Source organism: Manis pentadactyla, chromosome 18 (genome assembly GCF_030020395.1).
Source record: "Manis pentadactyla isolate mManPen7 chromosome 18, mManPen7.hap1, whole genome shotgun sequence".
In the NCBI taxonomy this organism is placed as follows: domain Eukaryota; kingdom Metazoa; phylum Chordata; class Mammalia; order Pholidota; family Manidae; genus Manis; species Manis pentadactyla.
Window position 1 is genome coordinate 14,464,972 of NC_080036.1, and position 23,704 is coordinate 14,488,675.

The 23,704-nt window shown below is 52.5% G+C and overlaps 1 protein-coding gene across 2 annotated transcripts in view; it reads left to right on the plus strand.

Moving 5' to 3' along the window:
• Positions 1–21,958, plus strand: part of ENTREP2 (endosomal transmembrane epsin interactor 2) — a 459,718-nt gene extending 437,760 nt beyond the window's left edge. For both annotated transcript variants that reach the window (XM_036878703.2, XM_036878702.2), the window contains 6 exons: positions 6,348–6,508; positions 7,076–7,211; positions 12,853–12,928; positions 17,516–17,743; positions 19,430–19,504; positions 20,606–21,958. In XM_036878703.2, coding sequence (XP_036734598.1) covers positions 6,348–6,508; positions 7,076–7,211; positions 12,853–12,928; positions 17,516–17,743; positions 19,430–19,504; positions 20,606–20,928 — 999 coding nt within the window. In that variant the 3' untranslated portion in view covers positions 20,929–21,958. The remainder of the gene's footprint in view (positions 1–6,347; positions 6,509–7,075; positions 7,212–12,852; positions 12,929–17,515; positions 17,744–19,429; positions 19,505–20,605) is intronic.
• The last annotated feature ends 1,746 nt before the right edge of the window (positions 21,959–23,704 follow it).

Here is a 23,704-nt window from a genome sequence, read left to right on the forward strand (position 1 = left end):
CAGTGAGTACTTCGCTTCTTCCCTGATTTCTCATTAATGTCTGTGGTCTCTCTTCCTGTTATTTGTCCCTCCCTCCTCCCTCCGTCTCTCCATCCTCACTTCCCTTCCTTCCTTCTATTATTCCTTCCTTTTATCCAAGACGGGGCACACTAATCATATTACTCTGCAACTTGGTTTTATGGCCCGAAACTATCACGGACATCGCTCAATAGAGAGACGGTCTAATATCTGCCCTGATCTGTAATCTGGAGGTAATGTGAGTTATTTGGCCCTCTCTCTATTTGTGGATGCTTGAGTTGTTTCTTGTGTTTGATGTGGGTTTGGTTTCTTGCTGTGTAATCGGGTCTGTGGCCAGGTCCTTGTACACATGGTCAGAGCTCCCTTCACCAGGCTGCGCTGAACCCACTGGCCAGAGAGCCGGGTTCTCCCTCACGCCTGTATGATACCCTCACTGCCCGCTGTCATTGGCACAGTCCCCACTAGCAGCCTCTGCAGGTCACCTGTGCACCGTTTCTGCCCCCAACACTTGGGTCATAAGCTTTCCAAGGGACAGCTGTGTCTATTCCCAAACCAGTTTATGCCAGTGGTGTTTGGGTTGTAAGTGCATATTCTAGTACTATATGGCCAGTGAAATATGAGAGCTAATGATAATTGTCTTTATTACAACAAAAACAGTGCTTTGGAAAGGCTCAGTGAAACAGGGTCACTAAATAAATTGCTGTCAATTTAGGGGAGGGTGAGACAAGTATAAGCGGTCGGAGTAAAAACTGAAAAAATCTAGGGGGTGTCTGTACACACATTGTTTCACAAGTACCTTTAAGTTCTAGGTCTGCTCTGAAAACACAGAAATGGAAAGCTCGATACTGTCTTACAGGTGTAGCGTATGCAAAAAATAACATGGGTTCAGACAGCAGGCCGTGCATGACTCACAGCAAAGGCTTTCCCTGGCATGGAGAAAGCTGTACTTTCTTCCCTGTTTGTACAGATCAGCATTTGGGGATAATTAACAGTTTTGGGGACTCATACAATGAATATGTGTATATATGAGGTGCCAAGTGTGATGCCTATTGTCATAATTTTTTAAAGCTGAATTTTTCTACCATGTTTGGAAATAGTGGCAAAAACAATCTGATCAGAAAGTTCAGTTTGTTGATATAGTTTAGTGGAGAAAGCTTCAAGGTGGCTACAGTCTTATATTTTTAGTTTTATTTCTTAAGCGTAATCTCATTTTTCCATTTCTCCAGTAAACCATTTCCTCCCCACTTAGTTTATTGTCATCTACTTTAGCCTACAGGAAATCATCTGCTAATTCGTGCATCTCTGTTAGGCACTTGCTTGTTAATTTTGTCTTTTATTATTGTCATTTACATTTGCTACACTAGACATATTCCTTGTACAGTAGAACTCCTTCATAAAGTGCAAACAGGGCACTATGCCTTTTAAGAGGTATGAGCCAGTCAGGGAGGGATGTAACATTGCCCCCAGGAGCCCCGGAATCACTCGAGTTCACTATTATCTTCACGTCTCCTGTTCACCCAGTTGCAGTCTAGCTCCCCACTGAGGCTGGCCCCCTTGGACTCACCATGACCTTCTTTAGGTCTGGGTTCAACAGAAACATCTCTGGCGGGTAGGTGCTACTTACCTGTCAAACTAGGACTGATGGGTGTCTGATTAATTTAACAAGCTAGTTACAGCAGCAGATCATGAAAGTGGTATGTTCGTACTATAAACATTTTATTTTGACTTTAAATATGCAAATGCGCCTTTGTCCACCAGTCGTTTGACTTGGGGCCATGATCTTCTCTTTGATTATGGGTCTACATATTTGATGTAAAATGTCGTATTTCTTGTATAAACATCATATTTCTTGTATAAACGTCATGGAAATCACACCATCCGTAACTTCCAGGATCAATTCCTTTTTATTGGAGTGAGACTTGTGATGTGTTCTAAGTACAGAACTGCCCTTAATGTTTTGTGATTCTTCTCCACTCTTAGAGCTGCCTTGCCAGGATCTAACTTGCAGAAGTTCTACTTAGCTCCTCTCCTTTATCACGTCTAAACAAAGCCTTCAGTTTGGTTCTCATAGAACAAACAAGTTTTCCTGTCTGCCTTCGTCTTTCATTATGAGTTCTAATAGTAACTAAAACTGGCCTTAAGCTGTCTGAGAATGCACCCCAACTCTCCTGGGGGGCGGTGGCAGGACCAGAGAGCAGCAGGGGGCCTCTGGCATGGCACGTGTCACTCCAGGGTCCAGAACACAGCGGGAAAGCCCAGCTCATGCAGTGGGCTAGTAAAAATCCTATTTCTACCAAGTCCCAGGAGGGGCGGAGGAAGGAGGCCTCCTCCTTCTCCCCCTAAGAAGGACTATTCCTTAGTCCTTATGGAAAATCTCCAGGGTTTGTGTGATCCATTCAGGAGCCAGGACGCGGCAGGAGAGCTGGAGAGTTCGCTCTGATGGCAGTGACGCAGAGGGCGGCTGCGCGTCAAGGGCCTGGGGCAGGGTGTGAAAGGGAGTGAGCAGGCCCGTCTTGGGGCCTGGAGGAGAAGAGGCTCCTCAGAACTCGTAGGTGTTCCCAGAAATTCCAGCCCCTTGTCTCCAGACCGCTGACCTGCCCTGCACTCCACCCCTTACCTCCACTGTGGTGGGAGACAGAGGCAAGGGGTACAAGAGCTAATGTTTATGATAGGGTCCTTTGCTCAAGCTACACAACACCGCCACTGGGCATTCTGGCTCTGCGACTGAGAATGTTACTCAGTGTGACCCTGTCGGGCCTGGGTGGGGTCAGGGAAGGGGACTGAGACTTAGAGGGGTCAGTAATGTGCTCATAGTCTTGTGGGCCCTCAGGGGTCAGGCAGGGCCTTGCAACCAGGCCCGGGGCCTGCTGACATCTTCACACCCCCTCTCAGACCTCAGACTCAGGCTGTTCTGATGGAACCAAATTTTAAGGGCTCTGTTAAATGGGCACTGAGAAACTGCCCTAGGCCAGGTAGCCCCAGTTCTTACAAGCACCCCCAGCCCCCAACCCTGGTTCAGAAGCACCTGGAAGGACACACATGCCCATGTGGGGATTCCCTCTACCAGATAAGGCATGCAAGGGGCTGCTCTTCAGCAGGTCTGTGATACACACTCCTCTTTTGTGGATGATGGGGACTGGACAGTAATGACGCTCACGTCAGGTGTGTGAACACCTCAGCCAGGTACCAGCGGCTCCCCTCTCACCTGGCACAGGATGTGCTTGGTTGTCACAGGGAACAAATGAGGCCTTTACAAATGGCCCAAGGCAAGAACTCCTTGGGAAAGACATAATGATTCAGAGCAAATTTCCTACCCGCCGCACCCAAATGCAGGCTCCAGCTTTACTCCTGGCTGTGTAGACATGAAGAGTGTGCATGCTAGGGCATGGGGAGGCTGGCAGCTGGCCAGTAGGCATTTCTGCTACATCCTGAAGGATGACTGGCAGGCTGCCTGGCAAGAGGGAGGTAGGGATCTGGGAAGGGGACAAACTGTGCTTGGTGGTTGGGGGTGGTTCGGAGAGCAGAGAGGAGTATTTTGGCACCAGTTGGTTCGTGGGTGAGGAAGCCGGAATCTAGATGGGATTCAGAGAGCAGAGCGCTCCTAGAAGAGTTTTTAATGGGAGTGCCTTTGTTGGACTGGCTTACACATAGCTCTGCTAGCAGAAAGAAGAGTGAATTCAAGAGGGAGAGATCAAGGCAGAGAGACAGGTTAGATTCTCCAGTGAGGAAGAGAGGAGCACAAGCTTTTTGGGGGCGTCTCAGCAAGGAGGGTCACCTACTGAGCAAACGACTATTGAACCCTTGCTGTGTGAACCCTTGCTGTGCCCTCAGTACCAGACCTGGCCCAGGGAATGCACAGGTGGGTTAGACACAGACTGGCCTGGATGGTCAGGGACCAGGCAGGAAAAGATCTCGCCCTTGGGATTTCAACAGTTAATACTGGGAACTGGTTACCCAGGTGCAGAGGCTGAAGGAGCAACAGCTGAGGTTACCTGCGGAGGGCTGGGAGAACAGAAGGGAAAGGGCAGTATAACAGGAAGTTGCTTCTCCTTCCAGATTCCCTCTAGTGCCCCCTGTTGACAGAACCTAACAGCAAGCCAGCGGGCACGGGAGTCTGGGAAAATGGTTTTGCAGATGTGCAGCCCTACCATCTCAGAGCAGAGTACAGAGCTGGTGACCTTGAGCTTGGAGACAGACCCTGCCTCATTAGAGACTGGTGGGGGGAATACATCAAGCATCCCTTGTAGGCTTCCCACTGGGGAGGCTGAGAAGCCAAGGTAAAAAACTCAGTTTGAAATGAGCTGAGTCTGAGATGCTTGCACAGCGATGGGGCCAGCACACCATTGGAGAGGCAATCTGGAGTTCAGTGCAGAAGGGAGCCCGTCAGTTACCTTTAAAAAGCCTCTGGTGTGTGGCAGCATCTACTCCTTTAAACTTGCTAATAGGATCATTGCAAGCTTCTCACCTCTCTCATGAAATGATTCTTGTTCTCATTCCTGGTGGAATTGTACCTTTAATAGGAAAGCATTTTAGCTGTTGCATTTTATGCTTGAGTATGTTATTGATTTTTCTAATTTCTGATAGGGACTAATTCAAAATATTGCCCTATTAGACCTCAAGGGCATCTGGCTTTGTCCCTGCTGCTCAGCTTTGTGCTGTAGCATCAAGTACAACAGCGCTCCATGGCCAACCTGCGCGGAGCCATTGATTCACCTGCCCTTCAGACAATTAAATAAACAAAACCTCGGCTCAGACCAGCCAGAAAGGCAGGGAACGTGCTGTGTGTGTTAAGAAGATCCACAGCATTTCAGCGTGATGGGCTACATGTGTAGACATGGCCACCATTCTTCCTGCCTTAGTCAAGAGCACACTCATTACATAGCATTTGACCATATTCAGAATTGTGACCTCACCCATTCTTGCACAAAAATACCATCCCAACCTCTTGTCAAGTCCAGACCATCGTGCCCACTGCTGCCAGAAGGTGCTTCCTGCCCCAGGCTTTGACAGGGTTGCTTCCCTGCTCTAGCGCTATTGCTTGGTCCCTAGTGCTCCCAGAATCAAGAATTAACTTCAAGAGCCTTAATTAAGTTTGCTTTTCTTAAACACATATTTCACTAGCTAGCCTGAGCCTGGAGCACCTTCCTGTAGGCCCACCCACTGAAATCCTACCAATCTTTCAGGCCCATTCAAATGTCATCTTTTTTGTAGACCCCAGGTTCTCACACAATGCTCAGAGAGTTCATCGTTTCCTAATAGACCTGCCCTTGCTTGGCCATATACAGTTGGCTCTGGGTCCTTGTCTCACCCTCCCCTCACCCCCCACACAGTGGAAGGCCCCAGAACACAGAGTTCACATAGCGCATGGTCTTTCTGTAGCTGTCGGCACCTGCACTGGGTGTTGATTGGAACAGGAGCAGTATCTCAGGCATGCCCACACCACAGGTAGCATCTTGGGAACAGGGACCGGACGGTGGAAAGAGAAGCAGTTATTGATCAGTGCTTCCATGAGAAGAAATGGAAAACCAGGTAGACACAGTGTTCATTTTGTTTAAGTGACTTGACTTCAGTTTTCTCAGGAAGCATTGCAGTTTTAAGCCTGCCCCATGGAATGTTCTGGAGCTCATGAAGGATTCTTTTCTCCCCAGGCAGTATTTGACAAAGCTCATGAATTCCTTGGAACTGAATAATATTAGTAAGATACTATGCATCCAAGGGAACCCATAATGAAGTATTTGAGAAATGGTCCATGAATGGGTAAAACAGTTCAGCGGATTTTTGGCAAAGGCTCTCCCAGAGCTTTTAACACATTAATGTATATCACAGGGCTCCAAGAAGAGAGGACAATATGTAGCATTCCCAAATTTATTTCGCTGTAGGAATTTGGTGGGGGAGGGGGTGGAGTTGGGAGGAGCGGCGGGGAGGGCAGGGGCATGGAGACGAACATTTTGAGGGTCTGGTGTTTTCTCTTGAACGTACTTTGAGAAGTGTTGCCTTAAACCGTGGACCTTAGGCACCCTTTTGACCGTTGGCTTTGAGTAGTTTAGTAGAAGAGACAAGTTTAGTAGGACAGAATTCAAGACTTCCCGGACTGTTTTTCCTCAGATAAGACGCATTCTGCATAACAGCGTGGGAAACAAAGCATAATGGGGCTTTGGAGGCGAGGCAGTCCTCATGGAGCCATCGTTTTAAAATGTGTGTTTAGCCGTCACGGCTTGACAGTTTAAATTACATAAGTTCCAAACGGATCATTAAAGCTTGTGGGTAATTAGTTTAATTAGACACAAGCCACACAAGAAATCCCAAGTAACTCTGAATCTGTTTTCCAGTTCCTTCCGCAAAGGGCCCATTCTGCCAGCCCCGCCTGTGTGACCCCTCATGGCACCATTCTCCACCAGACCCTGGATTTTGAGGAGTTCGTGCCCCCTCTGCCACCTCCACCCTATTACCCTCCCGAGTACACCTGTACGCCCACAGCCGAGGCCCACAGGTGGGTCTTTTTATCGATGCCTCCGTCGCTGGTACTGGGGCCAGGAAGATAGGAAGCAGTGTTTGAGAGGCGCAGGTTGCAATGGTCACACTCATTTCCAGTGCAGGTGTTGAGCGAAGGAGAGCAAGCGTATGAAAGCGTGTTTGTTGAGCCAGCAGAGAGCAGCCATGAAGTGGCTCAGAGCTAGAGCCTGTTGACTGGCATCATTGCAAAGCAGAGAAAACCTGGCCAGACGAGAGCAGCTCTGTTATGTCCTCACAGAAAGCAAAACTGCTCTCGAGTTATGGTCATTAACACAACATGTAAAATTTAATTGAAGATTTAGTCAGCTGTACGAGTATTTTAATTTTAATGGACAGGGCCATAGAGTTTATTGAAAATGTTGATGATCGTTCCTGAAAAAAGCAAAAGTTAAGGCTGCCTTAGTGAATTAGGCTTTTATTGCACAAACACAGGGAGTATTGAATGAGCGCAAACCCTGACACGTGACTTTCTGATTGCTTGGAGAGAAATGGCGACAGTCAGGGCTCCTTCCCCGGAGCGACAGCGATGGTTTTGCCTCCCCAGGGCTCTTCGTCTGGACTTTGCTCCCTCCTCCTTCAGCACTTTGTATGACGCTGCCATCAACAGCCCTGGCCTGCTCTACCCCGCCGAGCTCCCCCCGCCGTACGAGGCCGTGGTGGGCCCGACCGCGGCCAGCCAGGTGAGGCCCAGGCCCCAGGTGAGTTCCCTGCGCCAAGGCCCACCGCCCACGTTTGTCTGTCTGTAAGCCTTTCAGCCAACCTGTGGGCTGCTGGTCTTAGCCTGCGGTGGGGAGACTACAGGCTCAGAGAGCAGAGCCTGCAGAAATCCCAGTGCACGCCAGGGACTCCACCCCAGTGTGCTTTCCCCCGCTGGCTCCTCTGACACATCTGAGCTTAAAGTGGGCAGTGCATCTGGGACACAGTGCGGGATGACATGGCACAGGTTCTCAGCCACGGGCAGAGGCCCCCCCAGGGTAGAGCTCAGGCCTCGGACCAAGTACCCAGGGGACTCTGGCTTGTTTCAGCTCCCTGCCACTGTCACTGTCTGCTGGGGAGGTGAGAATGCACTTCTGGATCCCTGGTCATGTCTGAAGCCTGGCAGCTCAGGCCAGCGATGTGCCAGAGCCACCAGGCCTGGCGGGCCCTCGCTGAGCTAGCATGCTGGGCACTCCCAGAACTCCAGGGGACCGACAGCAATAGGCACAAACTCACGATGTGTTGGGGGAGCCTCAGTTTCATTATCTGTAAAATGAGGATCAATATAGTACCAAGCACACAGGTCGGAGTGGGATGTTTATAATGGACCCAGCACAGGACTGGGAGAGGAGTAGGTTCTGATTCAGTAAGAGTCAGCTGCTCTTTTTTTGGTATCATCATCATTATCATCGTTGTCATTACTGAATTTCTAAGAGACCAGCCAGGGCAGAGAGATGTGACCACTGAAAGGTTGTATGACCCCCAAGTGCAGGACGGGCTGCAGGGAGGCCACAGGATTGGGGGTTTTGGGGGAGACAGCACTCAGGCAGAGCAAGGGCCTGTGTGGGCTGTGAGAAAATAAGCCGAGAATGGGGGGGAGCTGCAGCCAATTCTGGGTGCTGAGCTCCAGGCAGAGGAGAGTGGGCAAAACATGACCGGAGCACCGGAAGGGCCCAGCCTGCAGGTCCAAGCACACCTACACCTGGAGCACCTGAAGGGCCCAGCCTGCAGGTCCAAGCACACCTACACCCGAATGCCTTTGGGCTTCTTAGCAGCCAGGGAGCTCTCCTGACAGGTGTGCCCCGCCGAGTCACCAGCAGGAAGTGGTGCAGGACTCAGACCTGGCCCAGACCTCCTAATGTCCTCAGTGCCCCTCTGAGCATGAGAGCCCACCTGGTGGGGGGGCCAGGAGGCAGTGTCTTCCTTCCCCCAGCCCTGCACCCGGACAGAGTCCAGGTCCTAGGGAACCTCCATGGGTAAAGAAATGGTTTACACGGCAGCTGGCAGGACTCAGCCTCCACGAGCCTCTACAAACCTCTAGAGACAGTTGTAGGTACAAGGGAGGTCACGTTTTGCAGGCCACGTGGCTGTGGGACAGGGAGAGAAGGCAAGGCGCCCTGCCTTTGTGCCCAACGGGACCCAGCAGTATGTTCTTTGCAACAGAGATCTGCTGCCCCCTCCCCACGGCAGCCCTGCTTGCTGCCACCAAGGATGTAGTGCTGTGCTGAGGACTGATTTGGCCCCCTCCCCATCCTCCCTTACGTGAGCCATCACTCCATTTCCAGAAGAGAGAAGGCGTGCGAGGGTCTGTGATTCCACGTGCACTGGCAGGCTTAGGACGCTGCCCTCCTCAGACCCCACTGCTGCCTGACTGTAGCACTGAGAACCCCCCAGCGACATTCCTGAGGGTGACAAGGTGTCCATTCAAGGATCCCGGCCTCTGGGTCAGGGTGGGACAGCCGCTCGTGCCCAATCACCCAGTCAGCGTAGCATGCTGCACTGCATTGCCCACCGGAAAGAATTGGTGAGGGTTCTACCACTGTATTGTTCTTTTTTCTGAAGAATAGAATGGGTCAGAGGATGATGCTGGTTCCAGGACCAACATGACACCCTTCCCCCAAGCTTCTGGGAATTCTTTAGATGGGGATTTCTTTCACAGAGTTTTGGTAAGAAAACCCTTACAGGCAAAGGCCTGTCTCATGTTAGCTTGTGATAGCTTGGAAACTGTCAGCCTACAAGTGCCTATACAACATCCATGGCAGAAAGGTTGAGGTGGCCTTTGTCTGGACCTGTCCCACCAGGGAAGGGCAGCATCTGGTGATTAAGGGGCTGCTACAGCCCTCCTTCTCCAAGGGGAAGCCTGCTCCTCACCAGCCGAATCTCTCGGACCCCTCAGGCTAGCAGCCTTTCCAATTCCACAGACACTGCCAAGAGTCTGGAAGCCAATGAAACCCATTCCCATCAGTGGAGGAAGGCTGCGCCCACCAGCTGCCCCCTCCCCTGGGGCAGCCTGTCCGCCAGACTAGACAGCAAGGAGCTGCCCCCCTTTACAGCATGGCGCCTTCTCCCTGGGCTAGGAGGAGGTTAATTACCTCCCCTTACTAGGACAAGTGGCATACAAATTGCCTATCAGTGCTCTTTGGGGTAAAAGCAGGAAGACAGACTGTCAGAAGCAAAGCATGCTCTGTACTGGTTTGTATAGGGGCAGAAGGCGGCTGCTTATTCAGAAGATATTTTTAATCCAGAAAGAAAAGCACCCCTTGACGGAGCACATCCACTCCCCGGACTGGCCATGTGCGTGTCCCTTACGGCTAAGGTTGCCATGTCCTTCTCTTTCCCACAGCTCGAGACTGCACCTTTTGGGTGAGATCTAAACGAGTGAATTTCTTTTCTATACAGGAAAGTTATTGAGACATAGCCAGTTTAATATTCCTGTGTGGATGACAAGCTTATGTTCCAGGGAACCACGTGAGACTGTGTGACACTCCGTGGGATCTAGGACAATAAATTGAACAGAACCCCCTTCCTTGTGGAACTAACAGTCTGATGTGGTGATGGGGCAGGGACAAAGAAAGTTCTCTGGGGCTTCAGAGGAAGAATCAGATGTGAGCACTGGGGTGGGATTGGAGCAGGTGATCAAAGAAGGAAGGTCACAAGGTGGAGGGCACAGCCCAGGCACTGGGACAGCATGGCACCTGGTTGTAAAAGCTGAGGGTACATGAAGGGGGGTTCCCTAAAATCGTTTGGGTACAGATTTTATGACCTTGGAGGTCAAACTGTAGAGGTGCCTTTGCAGAGTTTAGCATTGGGGTTGACGTGATCCAGTGGTGCTTTAGGGTTTTCCGTTTGGTGGTGATTAGTAAGTATCACAGGCAGGAGGGAAGCCTGAGACCTGAGGCTTGAAATTGTGAGAAAGGCAATGGGCATGCCACTCCCAAGGCCTATGAGTTGTCATTTGCATTTTCAAAATGACCTTTACATCTTAATCCCTGTAAGCGAAGTATCTTCAAAATTGCCTTGGGACACTGCCCTAAAATCTTAATTCTCATTTTCCATGACTGTTGATAACTGCCCCCAAAGAACAGCTCTTTATAAATCTGGTACTAGCTGATTCACCTAACCCAGGAACAGGCAACTCATTACAGAAATAGGGCAAGATTTCTATGCCCACACTTAGCCACAGCACTTCCTAAAAGAAAAGGAGATGAGGGGAATCTGGCTTATTTGCCTAAATGCCAATTGCCTTTTTAATTCTGATAGCTGCTCAAAATAGCGTACCTGAGGATAAATAAATGCAGGCCTTTGAGTGTCCCCCGTGAAGTCGCACAGGCAGCCTCTCCTACCAGCGTCCCTCCAGGAGCTCTGTTATGAACCTTTATTTCTAAAATCAAATTTCAACTTAAATTCTATGTCACAGGTACATTTCTTCTCCACTCTTTTCCACTGCCTTTTCATTTAATCAAAAACGCTGCGTGAACTGAACAGCTATTTCCCCCACTGCAGGGTGGAAGGGTGTGGCAGGGCGCCTTTGGACATCAGGGAGGACCAGATTCAAATTAAACCCTTGACATCCTGTTTGCAAGAGGTGAAGAATGCAATCCCAGGAGCTGTCTGCTCTCCACACCAAGTCTGACCGGGAGCCAGAGAGAAGCCAGTGATGCTTCTGCCAAACAGGAAATGAATCCAATTTCTTTCCGACCTTGTCCCACTGTGTATTTTATTCCTCTTGTTTTATTTATATTTCTTTATTGCCCGAAGCTTTTTTTGCAGGTAGCAGGGCTCAAAGTTGCCACCCACCCCTACAAAAGAAAAAAAAATTTTTTTAAGGGTCAATAGAAGGTCAGATACAGGAGGAGCTGCAGAAAGAAACAGACCTTTAGGGCGTTGATCTTTCTTGTCATTTAGCCTAAGATTCTTGACAGAGATCTCCCACACTGGTTATTGGCATATTGACAACAGTAAAAAGAAGATGTGTGCGGATGGCAGTGTGGATTCTCCTGCACCCAGTTCCCTCCCCAGCAGAGCCAGAATGCTGAGGAAGGAAGATAATGTGTACAGTGTTCTGTAGAAGTGGGATCACAGCAAACATCAGGGCAGCTCTGGGCGCCCCCGCTGGCAGGGCCTCCGCCTCCGAGCCCCCTGAGGCCCCCGCTGGCGCTGGTGGGAGGGCCGCGGTCCAGCACCTGCTGCCACGCCAGCCTGATTCAAAGAGGAGAGATGAAGACCCAGCTCTCTGATTGAAGTGGCGGCTGGAGACGCGGGAGGCAGAAATGTAATTACCTGGGCTGCAATAGGACCAAGCCACGGGGGCCCGCTCACCTTCCCAGGCCTCCCCCAGAGCTCATTACTTTTAAGTGTGTCCCCAAAGTGATTCTGAAACAGCAGGAGGATTCAGAAACCATTCTCTGAGATAGCACAGGGGACATGTACACAGTGCCCACCACATTCGGGCACATTTTGGAGCCTTTGTGCCTGAAGTCGTGATGAACGGCTGGGCTCGCAGAGAGCAGATGTGCCACATGCCTGCCTGGCAGGGGCCTGGTCTGTCCCCCTCGTTGCCAGAGGCCTATTGAACTGCCAGCAGCTCCACAACCAACCACTCCGGTGGAAGGGATGGCGTCTAACAGCTACGCGGCTCCACGTTCTACCTGGCGCGTGCCCTGCGTGCACCTGGACCTGCGCCTGAGCTCTTGCCTTTCTGCGAGTCCCCTGCCTCCCTCTCTTACTGTTTAAGGCAGGGAGGGCGGCCTTTGGAGCAGCCTCTTGACCCTGTCTGCAAAACGCAAAAGGGAGGAGAGAGTAAATGCAAGCTCTGGGGAGTCTGGGAGGTCATGGAGGCCAAGCCTGTTTATTGGATGTCTTCCCTGTGTTCAAACTGTGCTCGAACATTAGAAGCATTACAGTTCTCTTGACTGTCTCCTGTGGGGTGGAAGCAGGAAGGGGGAAGAGGGGCTGGGGGGAAAGGGTCAGACGTGAGGCCAGGGGCTGTACTACCTCCTATGGTGACAGGAGGGTCCTGTGGCCTTTGTCAGTCCCAAACAGTGCACGCACTTGGAAGGTGAGTGGCTCAGCGTGGCGCCTGGTGCTGGTGGGGTCTTGGGCAGTGTGTGGCACTTTTGTGAAAAGTCAGAGAAACGGACTATGGCCTTGGCCATGGCATCTTCATCCTCACACCCCCACCCTCCAAACTCAGAGGAACATGGCAGGGGTGTAAGTACTTCTTACTGAAGATGAGCTCAGGAATCAGCCTGTATTTCTGGAGGCTACGGGGATGTCCCCTCCAGACGGCAGATGCCCCCGAGGCCCACTGATGACCCACTCGATGGCTTCTCTTTCTTGCTGTAGCTCACAGTTGTAGATCAGCAGGTGACCGAGTCCAGCTCCGGGGACCCAGATGCCACTGCTGGCTTCAGCACGCAAGGTAATCTTACCCCTTTCAGTATTTGAAAGAGTAAGTATATTTTCTGAAGACTGTCTCTTCCCTTCCTGCAAGTCCCCGCCCTCCATCTCTTACTGTTTAAGGTGGTGCAATTTGCTGCAGCCTTTCCGGTTAAGCGCCGTGTTACGTCTCCGCCTTCCCATCCTCCTCAGCTCCCAGTAAGTCAGCATACTTGGGAGACCTGCTGCTTTCTCAGCGCCCTTTCTCACTTGAAGAGTGGAAAGTGTGACTCCATCTGGGAGGGACCCTCTCCGGAGCAAAGTCACAGCAGGCTCATGTCCACCGGGCTCCTCCCTCAGGAGGAGGCCGGGCTGGGCTGGGAGGGATCCGGGCTTCAGAGGGCAAGGCTGGAGGAGAGCCACTGGAAGCTGTGTCCTGGAGGACACTGAAGGAAAAATGTGAGAAGTCAAATCTTAGATGTGACATGGGAGCTATAATGCAGAGCTGGGGTGCAGGAGGGGGTCCTAGGTGCCAGGAAAGCAGACCAGCTTTGCAGCAGGGGTAGCAAGTGGGCAGGCATTTCTGGAGAGCCATCTTCTTAAAGTCCCCAAGAGGGCTCATTGTGGCAGGTTTAGTAAGGGACCAAAGCCAACAAACTCATGAGATGAATAAGGGTCCCAGAAAGCACACAGTGATAGTGCCAGGGCTCTCTGCCTCTGCCCCAAACTCATAGTTAATGTCTAGGAGAATTAAGAAGGGGCCTTCCTTCTGTAAGGCCCCTTCTGGGTTGTAGGAGCCCTGGGTCTCTGCAGCTGTGACATTTGGAAGTCACCTTATCCTTCCCTTGGCTCCAAAGGGCCATCAAAAGCTGTGTCTAAGAGGTGGCACTCCAGGGTACAGTGTGTCTCAGCCCATCAGAAGGGACCACACTGGCCCGGTGCATTCTAGAGTTTGGGCTGAGGGGGCTAGCCCTCACCCCGTTCTAGCCATGTGGCTCCTGCAAATCACAAGCCCTTGAGGAAAGCGTGGTTAGAAAGGCTGAGCATCTGGCAGCTACTAGAGCCCAGGGCAGGTGAACATGGACAGAGGAGTCAGGATTTCAGCAGGGCTAGGCCTTCCTCGCTGCTCAGGACCTGGGCAGTTAACTGGGCTTGAGACTCAGGGGTGCTTCCAACACCCAGAGACTGCTGGCAGAGGGCCCAGCTGAGAGGGTGGCAGGAGCACATGGAGAAGTACTGACTGGCTCGTGGGACAGCAGGCCAAGCAGGTTTAACTTGAGAAAAGACATGTGCCACCAGGTTATTTCTGTGTAAAGTGAGGTTGAAGTCAAGGTCATTTTCTGGACTACAAGACATCTAATTGTTGCAGATCATTTGTTAGGTTTACACCTCTGTCAAAAATTAGTCGTGCATAACTGCATGGGTCTGTTCTGGACCCTCTATTGTGTTCTGCTGATTGGATGTCAGTCCCCCATCAACAACCAGTCTTGATTACTGTCCCTCTGTAGTAAGCCGTAATATCAGGCAAGTGATGCCTCCCACTTCATTCTTTTGTCACGATTGTTCTAGGTACTCTAGGGCCTGTGGCTTTCCACATCAATTTTAGAATCCATTTGTCTCTATCTGCAGAAAAACCTTGCTGGGATGCTGATAGGAGTTGCATTAAACCTGCAGAGTCATTTGTATAGAATTGCCATTTTTCTGCAGCTGAGCCTTCCAGTGCATGAACACCACACATCTCTCCACTGATTTGGACCTTTGATTTCTTTCATCAGCATTTTGTCCCTTTCAGCGTACAGGTCCTGGGCCTGTTTTGTTCAGCGTACACTTACGTGTTCCATTTTCTTTGGAGCAACTGTGAATGTATTATGTCTTCACTTTTGATTTCTCTATATTCACTGTTCACATATGTGACTGATTCTGGAAAAGATGCGATTCATTCTTGTGTATCGATCTTGTACCCTGAAACTTAGCTGGACCCCCTAGCTCTAGAATTCTTTTGTGTGGGGGAGAGTTAGATTCTGGTATTGTTTTCCATCTATTAAAATAACAAAATTATAATAAGGATACAGATGCTGGCAAGACCACAGGGAAGCTGCTACACCTAAGCTGACGGGCAGCTTGTCTATCAACCAACCCCTTTAGCAAAGCATTTTGGATAAAGAGCTGTAGACATTTTTTATGCCATTAGATGTGGTGATCGCACTTTTAGAACTGTTCTAAGGGGAGGGACAACAAAGTAGAACAAACTGTAGGCATAATTGTATGTTTTTCATAACAGTAAAAACTTATAGGGACAATGAAGTCCATTAATAAGAGTCAATGATAACATTATAGATGCTAAATACATTATTATACATTAATAAAAATGCTTGTGATCTGTTAGGCGAAAATCTGAAATGCCACTAGGATTATCACTACTAAAAACAGCCTCATGACCGAAGCCAGAGTGAGGGTGCACAAAAAGGGGAGTTACCAGTCTTGGGCCATGAGCTTCTCCTGTAATATTATGTTAATTTTATCAATCCCTATTATATATATTCAGAGCTAAGTTACATTTCTCTGTGTGACTTTCGATCCCCAAGGAATTAGCCATTGGATGATTACGGACACTAAGAAAATTGGCATCAAGAGTGTATGTGTATGTCCAGTCTCATCACATTGTATACATTAAATATGTATGGCCTTTTTGTATATCAATTATATTTTAATAAAGCTATAAAGAGAGAGAGGGAGACAAGGAGGGAGGGAGAAAATTAGGATCAAGTGGAATCAGCAGGAATGAATATTATCCAAATTCTGGTAATTTTGATAGAGTTAATAATTAAATTTCTGGGCTTGAAGTTTTCTAATGACACAGGAAAGTGTTGTTTCTTTTCTACATTTGTCCGTTTGGCTTTGCGTACTTGCCGATTACTCCCTTAGAATGAACTATGAGTGAGATCCCTGAGTCTAAGGGAATGTGTATTTTAGATGCTGATATATTGGCCACATTGCTTTCTGGGAAGTTTTTATTATAGTTTACATACCACCAAGGATGTTTATGGCATCCCCCAGGTACTGTCACTCCTGATGGTCTTTATCACCCTTGTAGGTAAACAATACACACACAATGTTGAGTTTGAGCACCTTTCACATGTGTATTGACCACTTGAAGGTTAGTTATCAGTCCATTTTTTTCTCTTGCAGTGTTTTCTATTTTTCTTGTAGGTTTGTAAGAAAAGCATTTGTTAGATGGAACTGTAGAAAATGTGAGAGTGACACTTTTCCTCTGCGTTGCAAGTATTCCCAGGCTGCGCTTTGCCTCGTCCCCGTTAACAACGCCTCTGCCATTCACAAGTTACTTTGCTGTCAAAATTGATCGAGCTTTTCCTTTATGGTTTCTATCATGTTTGTAAAGTCTATTCAACCCGAGGTTGTAGGTTTATTCTTACCTATTTTCTATTACTAATGTTTTATGCTGTCTTAGAAAAGAAAAGGCTTCATTACCCTGGAGATTTTATTTTTGCATATGGTTTGCGAGGTCCAGTTCATCTTTCTGTTTCCCTGGTGGACTGCTGATTGTCCCAGGGCATCTACTGAGACAGGAGCCTGGACGATGGAGGGGTGCAGTTGAGCAAGAGCGCCCCAGAACTGGGCTGCTTCCAGCCAGCTCTGCCACCCAGTGCCTTGTGATCCCCCCCATTTCCTCAGCTGTGGAATGGGGGTAACCTGGGGGCCACTCACCTTGAAAATCTGCTGCAGCGGGGTGAGGAACCTCATGGAAGGGAGCTCTGAGGTTGTCTGGTGATGGGAGAAAAGTGTGGGGACAGCACTCTGGAGTCGGGATGTGTGTGCAGGACCCCTGACCCAGCCCCCGAGGGTGCCAGCCACCCTTGGAGCAGTGAGGGGCTAGAGCCTGGCCTGCCCAGCATCACAGGTCTGGCTGTCGTTCGCCACTTAGGGGACATCAGAATCCCCAGGGGCATTTAAACCCAGTGGCCGGCCTACCCCAGTCTCTGATTCAGTGTGTCTGGGGAGGGGCTGAGAATTTGCATTTTTGACCCATTCCCAGGTGACACTGATGCTTAGAGAACCAGGCAGGCATCACGCAGGCAAAGTCACCCCCCACCTGCCTGACCCAGGGGCTGGGTCCAGGCCCCCAGGCCCCCTGCGTGGGGCGGGCAGGTTCTCAGGCCCCCCGGGACCAGGCTAGGAAACCTGATGCTCCTCAGAGCCCCTCCCTTCTCTGCAGGGGACCTGTTCGTCAACACCGTGACCTCCTCCTTCCTGTACCCCCAACACCCCCACCCAGGGCTGCCCTGGCGGGGACATGTGGCTGCTGACTTGTAGTCTCTTGTGGAGTGTGAAAGGGCTAAGCTCTGCCCCTCTTACCCCTTCCAGAATGATCTGGGGAGACCATCTGGTGACCCCACACCCCCAGTCTTTCTAGCCCATAGAGCATTTGTCAGCCTGTTCAGTGTTCCCACACCCGCGGGACTACAGGGTTTGCCTAGGTTTGGGGCACAACGGGCAGGCTGCCCACACCCGGGAGGGCTCTGGCAGGTGTGTAGGCAGGTGCTGTCCCTGCCGTGGGGTGGCTCCGTGGTCGCCGGGCACCGGTACTAACGCTGTGTCCCTTGCCTTGTAGCACCGGCAGACGGCTCGAGCCTCCCAGCATCTGAGGGCACCACAGCCCTAGGCCTGAGCTGCCCATCGGCCAGCGGTCCTGCAGGCACCTCGTCACCCCCACAGCCTTCTCTGTGCCTGGGCCGTGCATCCCTGGAGGGCCCCCAGCGGGGTATGAGGACAAGGCCAGGTCCTGGGCGAGTGGCCCGCTCTGCCAGCGACCCCACCTCATGCTCGTCCGGGCTGGCAGGTACGGCTGCCCCAGATCACCTGTGTCCCAGCGTGCACTCGGCTTTTCCCTGGACACTGCAGACCTCGGGGACCCCTGACAGTCACAGCCAGGCCGTGAGCCCCCCACGCAGGGGCCACACCGGGAATGTTGTCCAAGGAGCCCTGACTGTCTGGGACCCCTGCTATGCCCCCACCAGACTTGCTACTCTGGCCAGGAAGGAGCGAGGGATGATGGGAAGTTTGGGGTGATGAGAGCCTATCGGGTAGGTCAGCCTGCCGGCTGCACACCAGCCCTGGGAGCCAGGAGGGCCTCAGGTCAGGCAGGCGACCACAGGCTACAGCCATCAGCCTCGGGGGCCCTCCCCACAGGATGTGCCCGGGCTGTGCACCTGTGGGAAATGCCAGTGCCCGCTTAGTGGTCTGTAAATGCCAGGGCCCGTTAGAGTAGGCTGGTTAGAGTAGACTGGCTAGGTGGGGGGTCCTCCAGCCAGAGCTCCCCAGGCAGGTGTGTTGTCAGCAGCATGTCATGTGGCCTGAAGCTTGAGGCAGGATTGCGGGCAGTGCCCTCCCTGAGCTGTGGGACCTGGCACCAGAGCCCCTGTGCCCAGCAGCCCAGGACTTTGCATTGCACACCAGCTCCCTGGGGTGTCTTGTGCTCCCTGAAGTTGGAGAACCCACACTTTCTCCTGTGTTGCTATTGTGGGGGCAGATGGCAGTGTTTTGCCAGGAAAGACTGGCGGGCCTCCTGGCAGCAATGCGTTTGCACTGGGGACTTTGTCACCAAGTCCAAGTGGAAGAACTCTGAAGAGGCCCACTGGGGAGTGGACCAGGCTCGCCTCAGTGGTCTGAACCCCAAAGAGACTAATCCCATCCATGCCCTTGCACAGCTGTGTCCCTGGAGGGAACCAGGGGCCCACAAAGGTCCGTTGTGGGGAAATGCCCTACTGGTGGAAATGTCCTCAGATATTTTGCATCTGCAGGTCCTGGTCCGACATTCCTGTCTCTTTACCCTCCCCCCACAGTCACTTGCCCCCTTACATCCAGAAGGCTCTGCAGAATCTTCTCCTGGAGACACCCCTCTGCTGGTGTATTCCAGGGTCAGACCCCCTCTCCGCCCTGTTAGGGTAACACGTGTTCATGTCCATGCACTGAGGCTTGGGGGAGGATCCCCTGCCCTTGGAGAGCCCACTCTGTGGCCCCCTGATGGCCATCTTTGGCCTGCACTCCCTCCGTCAAATCCCTGCTCCACAAACCATGACATCTTAGGGATAGAGATGAAGAGATGAGACGGTTTGACTGCAAGTTGTCACAATGCCATCTCTGCATCTGCCACCCTGTGCTGTTGCCCAGCCTCCTCCTGGCTAGAGACCAGTTCCTGCTCTGACCACTTCCAAAAGTGGGGGCCTCCCAGGGCCTCTGGGGACCCTCAGATGCGGGTGGGCATTCTGATGAAGGGCTGTGGGTTGGTTTGTGGACCTAGCCTACGGTGCTGTGCTGGCGCCGGGCTGAGGAAGCAACGGGGCCTGGGACATCACCTGCCCTGTGGAAGGTGATCCCTTTTTATCTGTGCACAGGTTTGCTTAGTGAGGAGTTTCTTTGCTTGTCTGGTATCCAACATGTATGTCTCAGCCAGAGGAGGATTATCACGGTGTTGTCGAGTCCTTTTTCTCTTTCTTGTGTTAACTTAATTCTCTTTCTGGTGAAGGTGACGGCCCCTCACACACCCCCTCCTGCAGCCGGGACCTTGAAGCAGGACTGCCCCAGGCTGCTCTGAGGACCGGTGAGATGCTCCGTTCCTAAAACGCTTTGACACCTGCTGTCAAATGGGGGCCAAGGGGAGTTAGTGGTCCTAGGCTGCCTGTGTCTAAGTCCAGCCCCTCCCAGTGTCACCAGGGTCGTGGGCTCGCCAGCTCTCCGGTCTTCAGAAGAGCAGCCTTCCCTGCCCTTCTCTTTTGGCAGAGTATGTTAGAGGCTATAACAGTTTAACATGCCCATGACTGCTTGTGTTATTGCATTTAGGAGATTCTATTTGAGGAGAGATTGGCCTCGTGTGTGAGTTTTTTACAGTTTCTCCTGCTTAATTGCCAGGCTTGCTCGGTTGCCATGAAAAACACCCCAGACCCCACAGAAGCTATTTCCTTTGTGTCACTTGAAACACAGACTGGTCAGGCTTGGCCTTGACCTGGTTCTTGGTGGGCTGGTGACAGTGGACAGCCCGGAGCTGGCTATCTGCAGAGGCACCATCAGAGCAGCGTTTGTTCTGTGGGTCATCCAGAGCAGCCGCGGGCCCTCTTGGAAGCTAGTGCCATTTTCCCAGCCCTTGGCCTGGTGGGGGAACAGAGGACTCTAAGCTGTTGCCCCATGAGAGGGAGCTGCTGTCTACCCTTGACATGGTGAAGGGGACCTCATTGCCCCTCTGCCACCCTAGCTCTGGTCTTTAGGCAGTGCTGTCTCTCGTGCCACAGACCCACAAGAGTGAAGGTCACTGAGCTGGGAAGGATGGGCGGGTCAGACCCCCTGGGCGCTCGGGAATTCTAGCAGAGAGGCCCACAGAAGGGGGAGCCGCGCTGGCCCCTGCCCTCACCTGCCCTTCTCTCCAGGCCTGCTCGGCACTTTCCCTCCTGTTTCCACCTGCCGTCCTCGGCTCCAGGAGGCTGCAGCCCCTCTGGGACCACACCAGCTTAACTCAGGGCTCGGGGCCAAGGCCATGCCGGGGACAAAGGGACCCAGGGGTGCACCCAGAGTGCCAGTCCAGGAGCACAGAAATACCAGCTGGAAGCTTGCCCCAAGCATGCTTATGTTTGCTTGATACAGAATTTGTTTAAAAGCTGCCTCTTGTTTGGGTTGTTTTCTGATTTTTTTCTTTTCCCTTGATTTTTAGTTTCCCTGTCTCACTCTGTCATGGCTGCCTGTGCTTGTCGGTACCAGCTTTCTTCCCCTGGAGAGCCAGACGCCTGGAAAATGGACCAGAGGTTGAAGCCAGAGGCCTTGCACATGGTCTCCAAAGAGCGGCCACACTCCTTAGTGGACAGCAAGGCCTATGCAGACACCAGGGTTTTGGTGGCTAAATTTTTGGAACATTCGAACTGTGCCCTCCCTCCAGAGGTGCGGCACGTGGTGGGCGCCCTCCGCTCGGCGGTCACCTCCGAGGAGTGCCATGTGGAGGAGGCCATCTTCAGCGCCAGCGTTCGGGACCAGGTGTGAATACGCCGTGGGTGTAGACGTGGACACGGACAGGCCTGGTGCCAGCGTGTCCTTGCTGGAGGCTGCTGTGCATGGGGGAGCCCTGCAGCCGCAGGAGAATCTCGGAGTGGCCCAGGCAAGGAGCCACTGTCCCCTCCTTGAGGGGGGTCCGATCAGTGTTTTTATGGGGATGACACTTCCTACCCATTCCAATATACAGAGAATGATTCCATGTCCATTGTGAACTGTTGGGTTTTGTCAGGCATGTAGCAGCTTGAACACAGCGTTAGAGGAGCACAGTGACAGGTGACATGTAACTAAGGACACGGTGTATCTTCAGAATTAGGGTCATCAAAAAGCAGGCTGCTCACCCACCTCCAATTTAGTTGAGAGATTAAGTGGATGGAGGGTGACATCAAGTAAGGAGACCGTTTTGTTGTGTGGTCTGGGTCACTCAATACCAACCCTTTATCACATGCTGGCTTTAAAGAAAATCGGTACTTCTAGCACAGAGGGCAGCCTGGGCCTAACTTCCTGTGCACAAGGCTACAGAGTTATTGTGCAAACACATATACAATGGTGGGGGGGGGGGTTGTCTCTGCCGTGGTCTGGCCACCCCGGGAAGCAGACAGCTGTGCAAGAGGCTTTAAGGGACTCCCATCCCCCTGCCTCCCCTCTCTGCCCTCCCTCCGTGGGTTGCCTTCTGCATTTCCTGGTGATTCCTCTCTGGTGGGCTGTCTTCAGTCCCCCACTGCTGAAATGGTTTGACACCTTTACTTGTGAGTTGTTCCATAACAGTAAGCCCCTGTGGGGGGTTTCCCCTGTATCTGCCCTCACCAGGCTGATGGGCAGAGGTCTGGGGGAAGAGGCGGGGTTGCCAGGGTGTCTGATGACCCACAGCTGCCCATCCCCAGCCAGGCAGCCGCAGCCATGTGAGTGAGAGGATGCAGACTGTAAACCATTTCTCTCCATGTGTAAGACAACCCCTGGGTGTGCAGGCAGGCCAGACTCCCCTGCGGCGGCTGCAGGGCCCATTGACTCCCATGGCCCCCCAGCCCCTCATGTGCTGGCAGCATCAGCTGCAGAGGCAGCCCAGCCATGGCCCTGGACAGCACTGGACTCGAGAAGTTTCTGCAGCCATGGCAGGTCTGTACCTGTGCTGTCCCAAACAGTAGCTGCTAGTACCTGCCCTGCAACTGTGGCCGGTGCCCCTGCATCGGACGGGGCAGCGCAGAGCCCACAGCTCTCAGCAAAGAGCCCACAGGCCTGGCACAGGGAGTGCAGGGGTGGGAGCGGACAGGACCTGCCATGGCTCAGTGTCCAGCAGTCGGAGGCCCGTGCCTCCCTTCCCTCTGCCCCCGACTGTAGCCAGTGTGCTGGGGGCCTGTCTTGGTGGCTGGAAGCTAGGGAGGGGGTGGCAGGGATGTGGGAAGTCTCCGGGGGTGGTCAGCCGCAGACACTTTGCTTCAGGAATGTTCCTGGTCATTGCCTCCCAGAGGCGAGAGCGCTGGGAACATACCAGTCGGGCCCTTTGATGACAGCCAGAACTTTTCCACTGGAGATATCCCAGCGATGAATTTATGAGCACTTTATCCAGATGCTTAAACAGGAAATCTATTCTCTATTCTCAACTGAGGACTTCTGAAGTCCTAAAACCCAAATCCCCTTGCAGGTGAAGTTAACTGATGGATTTTTCAAGTAGTCTCCCCTGAGATGCTGGCAAAGCATTAATAGCCCTGATGTCCTGGCCTCTCAGTCATGGCGTTTTTCAGTGTCTCTGGGGTGGCAGCCAGAGCTCAGCAGGCTGCCGGCGTTTTGCCTATTTGCCATGGGGCAGGGGGCAGAGTGTGTCGGGGGGGAATGGGGGAGGCGTGTGGGGTCCACTCTTGGGCTTGAGGACTCACCATCAGCATCCCTGGGCCAAGCCCTCAGGTGGGCTGTGTCTTCGTGCTCAGACCTGGCTGCCATTCAGGGTGACCGGCCCCTTCCCCCACCCCCCAACCTGGGGTAGAGCTCCAGTGTCAGTATTTTCACGGTGCAGCCAGGGCGAGCCACCGCCGGGAGGCCCGGCCTGATGCTCGTCCTTCGCTTTTCCTGCCTGCAGCAGAACAGTGTCTCTTCTGCCCCCCAGGACCCGCACCCCCACAGCCTGTGGCTCCGCTTAGCTGTGAGCAGGCATCCTGGCCAGAAGCCCACAGTCCCAGATGTTCTCAAGTGCTCTGCCCGTCACACACCTGCTCACACTGTTCTGGACTGGCTCTCACAGTAACTCTATCTTGCCGATGAGCAAACTATACCCAATTTTATACCACTGGGTTAGAACCTTCTGCCTCCCCCAGACAGGGTTGTCGGGACAGTCAGGGGTGTGGCCCACGTGGCTCTAGCACTGCCCAGGCTCTCGGCTTCCAGGAAGGGTCCCAGGAAGAGACAGGGGCCAGGTAGAGCCCGAGGAATGGGCTGAGGACCTGACCCAGCCCTAGGACCCTCCACCCACTCTGCGGAGCCGGGAGCTGGGAGCCCCAGCAGCGGCCGCCCCAGCCGCAGCCCATGTGGGCACGTGGCCAGGGGGAAAGCTGGTTTCCTCCCGCTCCCGGGTGCCCCCTCCTCCCTCCGAGTCTCTTGCTCTTTGGGCATCTGAACTGGGCCTGTGCGCAGCCTGGAGCGGCCCTCCCCACCTCCAGCTCAGCTGTGCTCCCTGCACTCACTCAGGCATCAGCAGGCCCTGCGCGGGGAAGCCAAGGCACGGGGCCTGGGCGCTCTACCTGCCCTCCCCCGGCAACCTGGAGGGGGCTGGAGC